Raw genomic sequence first — 16,519 nt, forward strand, 5'->3', positions numbered from 1 at the left:
TCTTCCTTTCTTTATTTCGTTGTGGTTTTTGTTTCTATTCTTTTATTATTCTTCTTTTATATATATATTAGTATATATAAACAATTTTTACTTGAATATAATTTCTTCATTTCTTATACTTTAATGAAACATTTTGTTTTATTTAAAAAAAAATAAAATGTTATATTTATATTTATTGAATAATTATTGAAGAAATATTTTTAACTTCAATTTACTTTATCTATTTTAGATTATAATTCTCATTCTTCTTTAATGTATATCTTCGTAAACTTTAATAAAAGAATTGTTAATTTTATTATATAAATAAATATATTTAATTGGAATATTATTACTTAAATTTTCTTTTCGCTTTTTTTTCTTTTTTTCTCTCCCCCCCCTTTTTCTTGAATTTCTTAACATGAAATTCGATACCTCTTTTCTTTAAATTAAAAAAAAAAAGTATTCCCCCTATAATTATTTTTTCGTTACCTTTTTTTAAATAAGGTACCTATATTATCATCCAATTCAATTATATATATATATATATATATATATATATATACATACTTTTTTTCAGTATTTAGTATTTAATATGAATAAATTATCAATATTATCCAATTGAAGATAAATATTTTAAAGATATTTATTATATTAATTATTTAATAAATATATTTAGATAAGGAAAGAAAAGAAAGGATAAATTTACAGGTTGAAATATTTATTTTAACCCGATCTTTTTAAAAATATTCCTTCTTTCTCTCTTAATTTCCTTATTCTAATCTATTATATTAAATTGATTCCAATAAAAATGGGTACCATTTCATCAATAATTAATTATTTATTACTATTAATAGCCATTTTGAATATTAAACAAACAGAAAAATTAACTTTAATAAATTCCTCCAATAAAATTATTAACCATATAAACTTATTGAAAAATGATGAAATTTTTGAAGTTTCTGGTAACTTGACCAATGAAGATGTATATAAATGGGCAACATCTTATCGTGATTATGAACAAGATTCAGAACATGATCATGAAAATGACTATGATGCTGATATTGAAGATAACATTGATGATGATGATGATGATTATGATGATGATGATCATCATCATCATCGTGATCGTATTCATAATAACAAATATGAAGATCATAACCAGTACCAAAACTCTCTTAGTTTAAATAAATCAAAACTTATATACTCAGACTCCGAATCTTTCCTAATTAACCCAAAATTAAAGAATATTTATGATTTTTCAAATAATAAACAAATTTATAAAACCATTAATGTATTAAATGTGAATGGAGAAATTATACCATATGATGTTTTTATCACTAATATTACCATACCACTCTTTGAAGTGAAAAATTCACTTTTTGTATGTAGAATTAGAATTGGTGAACCTGAACAAGAATTTTGGCCTATTATTGATACTGGAAGCAGTAATCTTTGGGTTATTGGAGAAGAATGTAACCAATCAAGTTGTCAAAAAGTTAAAAGATATTCGAAATATATTTCAAAATCATTTAAAAGAATTTCCAAATATGATAATATTTCAGTAATTTTTGGTACTGGTAAAATTTATGGTAAATTAATTCTTGAAACACTTAAATTTGATAATTTCCAACTTAATAAACATGTTATTGGAATTATTGAACAAGTGGAAAATACTGAAAATAGCAAAATTGATATATTTGATGCAATCGAACTTGAAGGTGTACTTGGACTTGGATTTACACAAATGTCTTCTTCAAAAAAACTTCAACTACCTTTAATTGAAAGACTTCAAAGTCAAGGACTTATTCAAAATAATATATTTTCTATATATATTAATGATTATAGAATTAAACCAATTAATAATAATGATAAACTTTCAAAACCTTGTGCTATTTTATTACTTGGTGGAATTGATCAAAATCTATTTGAAGAAGAACTTCATATTCTTCCAGTTATTAGAGAACATTATTGGCAAGTTGAATTAGAATCACTTTATATTGGAGATACAAAATATTGTTGTGACTATGGATCTCTTGCTTATGAATGGGAAAATCTTGAAAATGAACATTTATATAAAAAATTTGGACATTACGAAGATCCTCCAATGGATGTTTATATTTACAAAACTTTCAATAAAAGTATTGATAAAACTAATAGAACTCCTGGATATGTTATTTTTGATTCCGGTACTTCTTTTTATACATTACCCAATTTTGAATATAATCATTTTATTAAAGAATATCAACCTTTTGGTGATTGTTCTCAAATTCATTTAGATTCTAAAAAGATTGATCCAAAAATCATTCAACATTTTCCTAATATTACTTATACTTTTAAAGATGGATTTCAACTTGTTATTCCACCTGAGCTTTATTTAACTCCAAATGAACAAGGAAAATGTAAACCTGGTATAATGATGATTGATGTACCAGGTGAATATGGACATTCATATTTACTTGGTTCATTATTTATGAGATCTTATTATACTGTTTATGCAAAAAATATCCCCAAGATTGGTTCAGCTGTTGGTATTGCCAAAGCTAAACATAATAAAGATACCAGAAAATATATTTATAGTAAACTTTCTTCGATTAATGAAACATTTGTACCTCCTGATGATGATGAAGCTGAATTATATTGGACTCAAATTAATGGAAGATTGTCAGAAAATTGGAAATTTCCTCCAATTTTAGGTAATTTATTCTTTTAATTATCTTGGAATTTGATTATCCTTTTTTCTTAAAATAATAATAATAATAATAATATAAATATTTATTATTTACTTTAATTAATATAATTTATTTTGAATTTAATCATTATTTTTTCTCTGATAATTCCTTATTCTCCTTCTTTTCTTGTTGAATTGTATTAACTATATTAACATTTGAACTATTTATATTATAATCCTCCATTTCTAAACCATATTCTTCACTTTTAAGTATTAATTTATTCATTTTCTCTTTTTTATTATCTTTATAGACTTTAAATATTAATATTATGCCAAGTAATCCTATAATTGACCATATTACTGTTGTTATTAATATTAAAGTTACAATAATCCTTCCAAATGGGGAAGAATTAATAAATATATAAATTTTATCTGACATTATTCTATTCATTAATTTACTTATTGAACCTTGCCATACTTTTATTTCTCTTTCCTTGACTTTTCTCATTTCAATTTTATTAGGATTTACCATATCCCCAAAACTTGTCCCTATATAAGTTTTTCTATACCAATCTGAAGTATTGTTTTTTAATTTTGTAATAAATTCATCTGCTTTTTTTAAATTCAAATGTAAATCTTCTATAGTATTTTCTTCATCTTTTAGTATTAGAATTCTATTTGTTGAATTATTTATTTTCATTTCAGATTTAAAATGTGTGATTACTCTTATTACTCCTAAAGAATGATCCAAAACCATATCCACAATTTCAATTCCATTTTCATTTATTCCTAAGACTTGTATAATTGATTGTTTAAATGAATTAATAAAATTATCATAACCCATTGGCATAATTCTTTCATAAAATCCTGATAATTCGACTTTTAAAGCAATATCTCTTTTCTCTCCTTTTGGAATACATATATAACCATTACCATACCATCCAATAGGGCATGAACATATATATGATCCAATAGTATTAGTACATAATGAATCTTCTCCACAATTATTTATTAACTCTCCATTATTTTTCTCATCACATTCATTAATATCAATACATCTTAAATCTTGATTTAATGATGAAATTCTATAACCTTTTTTACATCCACAATAATGATTATAACTTTTATCATCTTCTAAATCATTTGAAATTAATGATAAAAGAGATTTTTCTTGATAATCATTAATACTTTTTCTTTTTTCATCAATAATATTTCCATAACTCTCAGAATTATTTTCTATATTAGTGTTTTGAATAATGCATTGTAATCCTTTTGGACAAAATAGACTTTTTTCTGATTGCTCTTCATCAATTCCTCTAGAAAAATCGATTTGAGTCTCTGGACCTATTACCAATTCTTGAAAAGATTTGTCAAAACAAACATTTTCCTGAATACAACTCTTTTTTCCATCACCATAATATCCTGGTTTACAAACACAACTATAACTTCCCTCTTTATTTATACATAAAGCAAGAGGATGACATGGCCTCTTCAAACCTGAAGGAGTTACTATATGTCTTCTAATTGATGAAAACGGTGAATTTAAAATACTAGTAATCTCTCTTGTTCTTTCAATGGTTGGATATATTGCATTATTTGTATTATAACCCATATAAATATCCCCTTGTCTTTGTTCTTTCTCCTCTATTTGAAATTGTCTATTATGTTCTTCACATTCATTAATATCCTCACAACTATGTCTGAAAAATATATTTCCAGTTTTACTATCAATTAATCTAATAACTTGATGTTGAAATCCTTCATCACAAATACAATAATTATTTACTTTATTTATTAATTGATTTGGTTGATTATTACCATTTTCCTGACTATTATTTATATCAGAAAATATATTTCTCATAATATGTGAAGAACTATTCATATTTATAGTCATTTTTGATTTTAAACATTTTGAATTTTTCCAACATATTCTTCCATCCATATTATCACATTCAACATGTATTGAATGACTTTCTAAAAAGTTTGGTACCATTTTCTTTTTCTGTACTTTATTTTCATCAATCATTGTTTTATTCTTCATTCCTATATCTAATACTTTATCACAATCCTTACTATCATTAATACAAAATATATCACATATACCATCTTCTAACCAATCAGTATTACATTCTTTTCCAGTATAAATTTGATTAAATTCTTCATTTAAATGATAATCCTTTAATTTAGTTCCAAAATCCATATTTACACCTAATATAGATAACTCATCATATCCATTAGATGTTATTGAATATCTACCAATTAGAACTCTTTTATTTCCAATATTATCCAAGCTTTTACTAGATTGATATTTTCTTTCTCTTAATTCTATTTTATTATTCCATTCAAAAATCATTTCCTTTTGTACAAGGGTAATCAATTGAATTCTTCTAGATTTTATTGAAATTTCATCATATTTTGGTAATATATTAATACCAATTAATGGATAACTTAAGCCATTTAAATAGCCTGAAAATTTTGAATATAAATCACATATTTGCTGATAAATTTCATCAAAGTATTTGTTTCTTCTTGTATCCACTTTTAAATAATATATAATAGGTACCAAATATCCTCCATCTTCTTTTTTCTTCTCTGTCATACCTTCAGATGTTGAAATTAATAATTTAGATCCATTAATAGTTTTATTAAATACTAGATATGCAATAATGGCTCCATTTTTATCATTTTCAATTTCATATTTATTATTATAATATAAAAAATGACCAGTAAAGTGATTTTTTTCCATATCAGTTATTAAAGTTAAGTTAGAATGGATAATTTTCTCTTCTTTATTATTATCATTATTCTTTGCTATTTGATATATTTCATATCCAATATGTTCATAAGTTGTTGTAATTATACCATTAGATTTAATTCTGGTAGGAAAAATTAATAAAATTGGCACCATATTATTTATACTTTGATTTATTGGATACGTAATTAAAGTCTGAGATGATATTACTTGATTATCCATTCTTGAAGTGAATAAAATTTGATTTGTAGAATTTTCTTTACAAGGAATTATATTTAGTAGAGTTGTATTCATTTTTATTATAGAATCTGAATAACTGGAATCAGAATTGAAATTAGAATTAATTTCTTCAAAATGATGATTACCTTTATACTTCAACTCCAAATTACATAATTGACCTGGTTTATTAATCAATATGTCACTAATTATTTGAACCCATTTATAATTTGTTTGTTTAGTATATTTTTTTGCAAGTGATTTTGCTACTGCTTCATTTCTACATAATACTTGTTGATCAGGATCTGGATAATAGATGGATACCCCTGTAAACCTTGATTCTAATATATTCGAATTTTTATTATAAACATTACTTAAAGCATACTTTTTATTCAAATCTCTATTATTAAATAATTCTCCTTGGCAATTACCATAAAGTTCACTATCAGGATCAGTACATTCTTGAATATTAACACTAGCAATCTGCATATTATAATATGAATCCAAAGTTAATGCCAATAATTCTTGAATAGAATTATCTAAAAAAAATTCTTGGGATAGATAACTTCTTAATAATTCAAGCATATCTCCCATATCATAACAACTGCATAAGTTCGAGATATCACAATTTTCAATTTTCTTTGAATTTAAGATTGTTCTCTTTAATAAATCACTAATATTCTCTCCACCACATTTATATAATATTGTAAATAGATTATAAAGATTAAATCTGAAAATTCTGTAAAACTCAGTATTTATAAGCGATAAAGTTAATGGATAACTTTGTGAATGAAGAGTATATCCATAAACAATTCTTGAAGCATACTCTAAAGGAGTTGCAATCCTATACTCTTGAACTTTATTAGGTCCAAAAATTTGAACTTCATCTTCAGCTGATCCTTTTTTAGTTACAGGATTTAAAGATCTAAAATTCCAACCATGTCCTGGTTCATTATCTTCACTAGCTAATATATAATTTGCTAATGAATTCATAACTTCTAATACATCAAATTGCATCATTAAACATGCATCAAAACCAAGTATATCAAATTTGAACTCAAATGAGAAATTTTCTCCTGTTTTTCCTCCAATTTTACTATTCATAATTCCTTCTTTAATTCCTCTATACATTTCACCTAGAAACATTCCATTTCCATCAGCATTGTCATGATCATCACCAAAACCAGACCATGCTGAACCATGATTCCAAAGAGTTAGTGCCGAATATATTGAGGGAAATGAATCCAAACCTTTTGAAATAAAATTTGAAAGTATTTCAGGTGAATTTGAATCAACTTCTCCTAAATCTTCTAATATAATCCATACAAATTTCTTCCTAAATTGTACCCTTAATTCTTGAGTTAATCTCCATCTATATAGAATATAAGCTCCAGTAAAATTTTGTGAAATTTGTTCCTGTTTTATCATAGGATTTGTTAATCCACTTTCTGGGCACGATATTATAGGAGCTGAAACATCTTTGTTTGTAAAATCTTTGCACCTGTCAATGTATACTACTAAGTGAAGATGATCTGCTGTTTGAGTTTGTAATGGACTTGTCATTTCTCCTAAGTCCACTAAAGACATTGATTCCAAGTTATTATCTGCATGAATAAATATTAAATGCGTCCAATATCTTTTTTCATGAATTCTTTCCTTATTTATAGTTGAACAAACTTTACTATATTGAAATTCTAATTGATCATTTTTATTTTTAGGTGGTTCTTCTTCTTTTTTTATTGAACTCAAAACTACTTCTTCCTTTGAATTGTTATGAGACTTTTTTTCTGACCTAATATTATTTGTTTTATCCACATTATAATTATCATTATGATTAACTTCCTCTATATCAGTAATAGTGCTATTCACTTTTGAGCTTTGCAAATTTTGATATTTGTCCACATTAACATAATTTTCTGGTAAATACAGGAAACTTGAAATTGGTTGAATATCAAAAATAAACTTAATTGTAACCAAAAATACAAAAGTTATCTCTCTTTTCATTATTTCACATTATTAAGTTCAATATTTGTAGATTTAATTCAAATTTCTTTGAATATAACTTAATAGAAAATATTATTATTTATTAAAATTATACATTATATAGAATATATGTATTTAATATTATTTATTGTACTGTTTCTATTATTTAAATTCTTCTTTTTTAAAAAAATAAGATTTACTATCAAAGAATACCAAACTTACTTATTTCAATGCACACGACCCCCCAATTTTTTTATTACTTAAAAAATATTATTTGTTTTTCTAATTTGCATGTGGTGTCAATCATATACCGGTCTGCATGCAAAGGCGCTGAAATGCAAAAGGCGCCAAGGCCACTTACGTGGCAAGAAATAAAAATATTATACAGATTAAAAGGTGGACATGAATAATTAGTATAAAGAAAAATAATAATAATTCGCACTTTTAGACTAAAAAAGATTTTTTTTTTTTTTTAATTAATTGAATAAAAAATATTTATGGATAAATCAGGTGATTATGTACAAATCTTAAGAATTGCTCACTTACTCTTCGTAACTTAGGAGTTTAAGAGAAGAGAGAAAATATAGAGAAAAATAAAGATGGATCCTGTGGGAGCAATGAAGTCAATGATGGGAATGGTTGGATCTAACCTAGTTAGTTCAGCAAAACATGCAACTAAGCAAATGGTGAGTAAGATCCGTCAGAAAGCTGATCCCAGATCATATAGTAGCTCAAAAAAGAAAAAAAATAAAGCTGATAATGGTCAGAATATAGAAGGTACAAATATAAGTGATGACGATGATTTGAATGATTCAATGCTTCCTAATAGAAGAGATCATGGCAAAGAAGCAAGGAATAGAGATATAAATGGAGAAAATCTGGAAGTTAACAGTAATTTAACTCATGAATCATCAGATGACGAGTCAATTTTGGATTTTAGAGATCGAGTTGTAACAGAACAAGAATTCAAGAGATTAGCAGAACTTCTTGGTAGAGATATAAAAATGACAAATAGAGGTAATTCTGAAATGGAGAAACAAATATGGTTAACTCCAAGAAGATTTAGGACTACAATACGATCAGTGCAGATTGAAAATCTAACAAAAATTGAACAGAAGAATGTATTTTTAGAATTTTCATTTGGAGGAACACTTACAGAAGTTAGACTATTGAATAGTAATACCGGCCAAGAAGTTCCAAGATTGTTGGGATATCCAGCATGCAAAGAATTTTTTACACATACTGTTGATATTAAACCGTTTTATATTGAAAATAATGATGAGTTACTTATTGATATTCCTGATGAAAATGGTAAAGACTATGATATGGAGCTCAAAAATAATAATTCGATTGAAATTTCATTAGATGAAACTTTTGAATGGAGAGGTAGTTATTTACATTTAGAAAGGGAATTATTTAGAATTATTGCTTGGAGAGCTAATTCAGCAACTGTTAATGAGTTATTAGGATATAATGAAGATATATTAAAAAATTATGCAACGGGAAGTGTTAATCAAATGATTACTTTATCAAAAAGAACACATAATAATATATCAAATCCTATTTTTAGAATTACATTACAAATTATATTTCAAGAAATTTATGATTTTCAACTAAGCCTATCTCAATTCACTTTAAGAAATATTAGTAATGACAATGAGAATTCCTCTCCTTCAGAACGAAAACATTCTCAAAATATTTATAATGATCATGAAATTGAATATAATCATGACAAAAAAAGTAACAAAAAGCAAACTAGTCGTGATAATACAAATATAATTAACGATCAAAATACTGTAAAAATTGATTTGAGAGATGATCAAGAATTAAATTTTAATGAAAAAGGAAGGCTTATTTCTAATAATCATTCAACATCTTGTAGATTGAATATCAAGTTCCCATCTTTTGGAATAGATAATCCTTTACCAACTAAATGTACTTCAACTTGGTCAGAATGTTATGAGAAACAAAATAAAATTATTAGATGGGATAATATTGGTATGATTCCTTTTAGAGGTACAATACATGAATTGGAAAGAAATAATTTACATGCAAATTTAGAAATTAATTCAACTGGCAAAACTCATAATATTTTTAAATCTACAAAACAAGTCCATTGTACTTTTAATCTTAAAAATATTGTCTATTATCCCTATATTCAGACTGAAATTAAGCTTCCTGATGGAGAATCTTGTATACTTGAAGGAAAAATAGAATTTGGAAATATACCCAAATATCATCAATTGGGTAATATTTTAGAAATTGATGATGAAAATAAATTATATCTTATAATCAAAATTATTCGAATTGATAATTTAATCTTGAACATTTATGAAGTCAACAATATTCTTCAAGATACTGAAAATGATGATTCTATGGATGTTTATGTTCAGTTAAGCTTTGATGGTAATCGAAAAGAAACGCCTGTAGTTTCTGGTACATTACATCCACTCTTTCAAACTGAACTTACATTTATATTGGATTATATTGATCATGAAAAAAAGCCTAACGAACTTGACGCTCATTCTTTAGCCAAACTTTTAGAAAGAAAAGGTCCGATTGTTATTGATGTGTGGAGAAAAAATAAATCATCAATGGCACAACATTTAGGATGGACTGAAATTCATTGGAAAGATATTCTAATAAAAACTAATCATTCAAATTATTCTGGAAATGAATTTTCTGATTTAAAATTAAATCAACAATTCTCACCTTTAAAATTTGACCCTACTAATAATTTAATGGACAATGCTAGTAATGCATGCTTAGGCGCCAACATGCTTAGGCGCCAAGAATACCGAAAATTTTATGATCGCAATATAGGTAAAGAAGTTGTATATGAAACAAGAGTATATCAGGATGCGAGTATATTATATAATTTAGGTCAAAGGCCCAGTTCTTTAGGGTCTTATACAAATGAAACAATCTCGCCGAAAGTATATTTGGAAATATGGACAAAGCCTGATATAAGTTGCATGTATAATATTGGTTCAACGTCAGCATTACTAGTAAGAGGTAATAATGAAGTTGTGGGAGAAGTTTCTAAATATTTTGTTGATCGATTAAATAGAATTGTTGAGTGGTCAGGCATTGGTCCATCATTAAAGAATTCAAGAATAAGATCAAATATTTTTTATTGGGAATATGTTACTAAATCATTTGAGACTTGGGGAAGACAATATTCATATTATAGTTTGGATTCAAGAGGTGTAAGGCACTTACTTCCATCATTCTTACAACCTTTAAAACCTCTTACTGGTGTTGATAATTCCTCAAAAGTACATCATTTTATTCATTCTTTTCCATATTTACCAACTACAAATAATGAAATATGGAGAACTCCTGATTTATTCTTATTATCAAGACAAGGTACTCCATTTGATCATACATTATTGCAGGTATGTTTATTATTGGGTTTAAATAGAATAGCTTTTTTGGCATGCGGTACTTTATTGAATAGAGATCCATATTCATGGGCAGTAACTATACATTATGAGTATATTATGAGTGAAAATGATGATTTATTTAATTTAAGTAAGGATGGAAATTTATTTAAAAAAGAATCTCATGGAATTGGAGGTAGAAGTAGGAGAGTTTCTACTCTTAATTTTGGAAGAAATAAAAAACATAGTAATATGAGGTCAATATCACCAGCATTAATGAAGACAACATCTGATAGGAAGAATTATAAATCAGAAAAAAGTCATATATTAGGATCTAATCGAAGTAAAATGAGGTCATTATCTCCAATTTCTATTAATCTTGGTCAAAGGATGCATAGGAAGTCATCTATTATTAATGATAATGAACATCGATTTAGTTTAAGTAAATCAACTGAAGCAATTCATGATCATAATCATAATACATCATCAAAAAATAGTATTAGACAAAATTCTATAAGATTTTATGCATTATTTTGGGATACTGTAAAACATGTTGTTTATAGAGTTAATGATATTGTTCAAGAATCAAAACATGATGAATTTATTCAATGGATTAAAGAAGAAGGATATGATATTAATCAGTTAAATGAATTAGCATTAGAATCATTATTTTCTCAAAGAAATTATCATCAAGATAAATATAGAAATATACAATATAAACCAAATTTCTGTTTAAAAGTTATTAATAAGTTACCATATAGAACTTTGGATTTATTGGTTAATAATAAAAATATATATGCAAATATACAACAAGTTAATGATCCATTAAAATTATCATATAATTTAAATGATAGTAAGCTTTGGTATTCATTCTTTCCAAAAAAAACTGATCAATTTAATCATATTAAAATGAATAATCAAAGAATTCAAGGAGAAATTGAAGGTAAAGGAATATTAAATCAATTACCAATAACACAAAATAGTTCAAATATATCAGCATGTTTTTCATGGCCAATAATTAATCTTGTAACTGATACTACTAGTAATAAACCTGGAAAGAATAATAAAGGAAGATCAGTTACTGGTGATTATCATATTCATAATAATAATAGTAATAATGATTATTTTGATCAAGATCAATTTGGAAGATCTAATAATAAAGATAAGAATATTAATGGTATTATTGGTAATGATCATAAGAGTAAAGGTAAAGCAAATAACGGTTTAAAATCATCTACTGGAATGAGTTTTGGATTAAATAGGTCAAAAGATGAACATTCAAGTATAGAGAAGAAGTTTTTAGAGAATAATGTGATTATGGATGCTGAACTAGATTTATATTGTAGAAGTATTAATGATGAGATTATGAGATATGTACAGATTCAAAGATTTCAAAAATCACGTACAATAGGTACAAGATGGAATAGAGAAAACGAGAATATGATATTTTTAAGAATGGGATTAAAGTTATTAGGTAAATGGGAGATGTCAGATCCATATACTCGTGATTATTATAAAAATAAGACTGAATTTTTGAAATGGAGAGAATCATTTTTATCAACAGTACCAACAAAATATAGGATGAAATATGCAATATTGACTTTTCCATGTAATGTTCCAAAATGGATAGCACAACAAGTTTGGTTTAAATGTAGCTTTTTATCAAATGAGACTGATAAAAGATCAATATTTTCTTTATCAGTAGATATTAATAGTTGGCCAAATAATATTCAATCAATAAGGATATTAATATTGGTAGTACATCCTTTGAAATCTAATCAGCTTAGAAAGCTTCAATTATTACAAAAGATGAGTATATCAAATTCAGTTAGTAACAATAATATCAATAACAACAATAATAATAACAATAATAGTAACAATATTCATCAAACAATGAAGATTAATATAAAAGGTCCTTCCAGGAATGAAAGAGAAAATATTTCTGATTCAATTAAAGAAGATAATAATAAAGGTAATGATAAAGTAACAAAGCAAGGTTTGGATAAATTAGAAATTCCAGAATTCTCAAATGAATTATTGATAAAGGAGAGTGATAAAAAGAGCGTGGATGAGGATAAGGATGAGAAAAAGAAGGAAGATAAAGAGGAAAAGAAGAAAAAGGATAACAATAGCGAAAAAGAGAGAAGAAGAGCATCTTCAATTATATTCTCAGACGAAGAAGATGAGCCTGAGCTTAAACTGTTACATCCATAATGAATTATAATATATTTTAATTAATGATTAATTAATTAATAATTATTCTAATATTGAAATTAGTTTCTAAAATAATGAATAGAATAAGCAAAACTCCTTTTCTACTCGTTTATTTGTAATATAAGTAAATTGTTGGTAGTTAAATAAATTAGGTTTGTATCTATATGTATGTAGAATTGGGGTTCTTGTAAATTTTATAGCATAAATAAGTTAGAAATCTGCATTCAAATCAAACTTTTGGTCATCTTGATTGACCATAACTCCAGCCATTTGATATTCACCAACTCTCTTTTCGAAGAAGTTAGTTTTACCTTGAAGTGAAATAAGGTCCATCCAATCAAAAGGATTAGAAACGTTGTAGATTTTTGGAATATCCAAGGCAAAAAGTAATCTATCAGCAACAAATTCAATATATTGGGCCATAAGTCTCGAATTCATACCAATAAGATCAACAGGAAGAGAGTCACAAAGAAAGTTTCTTTCAACTTCAACAGCTTCTGATATGATTTGTTGTACTCTAGGAGCTGGTAATTTAAATTTAAGGGCTTTATATATTAAACAAGCAAAATCAGCATGGAGACCTTCATCACGACTAATAAGTTCATTAGAAAATGTGAGTCCAGGCATAAGTCCACGTTTTTTAAGCCAAAAAATTGCACAAAAGCTACCAGAAAATAGAATTCCTTCAACAGCACAGAATCCAATAATTCTTTCAGCAAAAGATCGCTCAGAATTCATCCATTTAGTTGCCCATTCTGCTTTCTTTTTTACAGCTTCAATATGAGAAATTGCTTCAAAGAGCATTTGACGTTCTTTAATTTCAGTAATATATCTATCAATAAGTAATGAATAAGTTTCACTATGTATTTGTTCAATAGACATTTGAAAAGCATAATACATTCTAGCTTCCGGTATTTGTATTTCTCTAAGGAAATTTACTGCTAAGTTTTCCATAACAATACCATCACTTGCAGCAAAGAATGCTAAAACATATTTGATAAAATGTCTTTCAGGGTCTTTAAGACTTTCCCAATCTCTAGTATCTTGACTTAGATCAATTTCTTCAGTAACCCAAAACGACGCTTCAGCTTTTTTATACATTGACCAAATATCTTTAATTAATTCTTTCAATTCATTTCTATTTTCTCGGCTGTATTTAAGCATTGGTTCATTAACTTGATTTATTTTTACTTCATTCACAAGTTTTTCAATATTTTCTTCATCTTTTGTTTCCTTTGTTAAAATTACATTATTATTTTCCTCTGTCATCTTTTTTTTCCTTTTTTTAAATTGATTTTAGTTACTCTCTATGTTTACTATTTTGATATTAATATTAATTTACGTGTGTGTTATTATTATATTATTAATATTTAAAAAATATATATATTTTTTAAAAGAAAAAAAAGAAAAACAAATATTATTACAAATAAATATTTTTATTTTAAAAAATTTATTAATTTTCTTTAATTTGTCTTTGTGCATATTGTTTTCTTTCAATTTATTGATTTACCTGAAATTTATTATTACTTTCTGTGTATTGGCGCCTAATGACCTGTTAAAAAAGGTATCGATAAATGTATTTATAAGATAATTAAATGATGGGGGGCGGTGAGTTCAAAAAATGTGGGAAAAGGCGGGCTATTTGCATGTCAATAGTAGTAGTTTTTACGATAGTTATTTAAAATTTTATTGATAATAAATGAATAAATCATTAATAGAATAAAACATTATTGTAGGAACAAGAATAGAAATGTCGAGATATAAAGTATTTATTCTAGAGATTTAAGATTTGAAAAATACGATTTTACTTACTTTCAACTTTTTCTTTTTTCCCACTTTCTTCCATTTTTTTTCTCCCCCAATTATTTTATATTTGTATTAATTATTTGAATAAGAGAAATAATTTATTTCATTTTTATTTTTTAAGTAAAAGAAAGAAATATAGATGGAAAAATTATAAGAAGGAAGAAAAAAATAAATAGGAAAGAAAAATTCAAAAATTCTTTTTTTTTCTCTAAATATTTTCAAGTATGAGACGGCGTATAGGTACCCGGTATACTCACTCTCCCCTCTTTTTCATCAATTTTTTGCACACAAAAAAAAAATAAAAAACAAGAAAAATAAAAAAATTTGAATCAAATTAATTAATTAAAGGAGAAAAAAATGAATGAATCAAAGAAAGAATTATTAGAACAGCAAAAAAATGAATCAATCTTATTAGATAATCCTTTTAGATGGGTTTTATTTCCAATAAAATATAGTAGATTATGGAGTTTGTATAAAAAATATGAGGTATCATTTTGGACAGCAGAAGTAATATCACCAATGGAAGATAAGACAAAATTAATGAATATGGACGAAAAATTACTTGATTATATTGAAATGGCCTTTGCAAAACGTATTTATATTGATAATACATGCTTAGATACTGTATTGTTAACATGTGAATTATTAGGACAAGTACAAGTACCAGAAGCAAGAGGTTACTTTTCATTTACAATGTGTATGGAGAATATATATAAGGAATTATTTATGAATTATGTTGAAATGATACGTAAAAATAAGGAAAAGATTGAAAGGACAGATGAAGTGGAAAAGAAGGATGAGAATAATTTAAATAGTAAAATATCTAAAGAAGAATATGAATATAATTTAGAGAAGAAATTGAATGAATTAGAAGATTTTACAAAAATGAAGGAATTAGTTGGTAATTTTTACGATGAAGATACTTTATTTAGTGAAAAACTTATCTATTATGTAATAATTAAAAAGATATTCTCATCTAGTATTCATTTACTTAGATTATCTTTTTCAATGAGAAATATATCAGAATCTGAATTACCTACTCAACTTTGTGATGGTTTAGATAGAATACGTAGAGATGAACAATATCAAGTTGAGTTTTGTTTAAGTATTGCAAAATCTATGAAAACTAAACCAAGTAATGATCAAGTAGTTAATTTATTAGAGCAAGCTATTATGTTAGAGAAGAACTTTATATTTTCAATTGTAGATCCACAAGTTCTTCAAATTGAAAGAGAAGATATTGTTGCTTTTCTTTTATTTAATGCTGATGAAATACTTGTAGATTTAAAGTATCCAAGACAATTCAATGTTTCTAATCCATTCATAAATATTATGAACGATTTTCCGTGCTCCTTCTCAAGAAGAAGCTGTTGCTAGACAAACTCTTACACAAACTCTTAAAGCTGCTCATTATAAAGCTTACCTAGAAATTTTTAGCAATCAATTGTCAACTTCTCAAGATTTCTAATTCACACTGKAWMMYYAGTTTTTTTTTTGATTCTTACTAATTATTATCTA

General features: G+C 25.7%; 5 protein-coding genes across 5 annotated transcripts; 3 read left to right on the forward strand and 2 right to left on the reverse strand.

Annotated features, from left to right (window-relative positions):
• Nucleotides 1-787: 787 nt before the first annotated feature.
• Nucleotides 788-2,689, forward strand: cgd6_660 (secreted pepsinogen like aspartyl protease having a signal peptide; the record flags this gene model as incomplete). Its single annotated transcript, XM_627444.1, has 1 exon — nucleotides 788-2,689. One exon carries the CDS (start codon nucleotides 788-790, stop codon nucleotides 2,687-2,689), a length of 1,902 nt encoding a protein of 633 aa, XP_627444.1.
• Nucleotides 2,690-2,795: 106 nt separating this feature from the next.
• cgd6_670 (extacellular protein with a signal peptide, clostripain like caspase/hemoglobinase domain, notch domain and 2 EGF domains) lies at nucleotides 2,796-7,619 on the reverse strand (the record flags this gene model as incomplete). The annotated part of the gene is made up of 1 exon (XM_627445.1): nucleotides 2,796-7,619. One exon carries the CDS (start codon nucleotides 7,617-7,619, stop codon nucleotides 2,796-2,798), a length of 4,824 nt encoding a protein of 1,607 aa, XP_627445.1.
• Nucleotides 7,620-8,197: 578 nt separating this feature from the next.
• On the forward strand, nucleotides 8,198-13,195 carry cgd6_680 (conserved protein with possible C2 domain; the record flags this gene model as incomplete). The annotated part of the gene is made up of 1 exon (XM_627446.1): nucleotides 8,198-13,195. One exon carries the CDS (start codon nucleotides 8,198-8,200, stop codon nucleotides 13,193-13,195), a length of 4,998 nt encoding a protein of 1,665 aa, XP_627446.1.
• Nucleotides 13,196-13,405: 210 nt separating this feature from the next.
• cgd6_690 (ribonucleotide reductase small subunit, duplicated adjacent gene) lies at nucleotides 13,406-14,464 on the reverse strand (the record flags this gene model as incomplete). Its single annotated transcript, XM_627447.1, has 1 exon — nucleotides 13,406-14,464. The coding sequence occupies one exon, from the start codon at nucleotides 14,462-14,464 to the stop codon at nucleotides 13,406-13,408; it is 1,059 nt and encodes a 352-aa protein (XP_627447.1).
• An 894-nt stretch (nucleotides 14,465-15,358) lies between these two features.
• cgd6_700 (ribonucleotide reductase small subunit) lies at nucleotides 15,359-16,378 on the forward strand (the record flags this gene model as incomplete). The annotated part of the gene is made up of 1 exon (XM_001388267.1): nucleotides 15,359-16,378. One exon carries the CDS (start codon nucleotides 15,359-15,361, stop codon nucleotides 16,376-16,378), a length of 1,020 nt encoding a protein of 339 aa, XP_001388304.1.
• Between the last annotated feature and the right edge of the window lie 141 nt (nucleotides 16,379-16,519).

The sequence above is a fragment of the Cryptosporidium parvum genome, chromosome 6 (assembly GCF_000165345.1).
Source record: "Cryptosporidium parvum Iowa II chromosome 6, whole genome shotgun sequence".
In the NCBI taxonomy this organism is placed as follows: domain Eukaryota; phylum Apicomplexa; class Conoidasida; order Eucoccidiorida; family Cryptosporidiidae; genus Cryptosporidium; species Cryptosporidium parvum.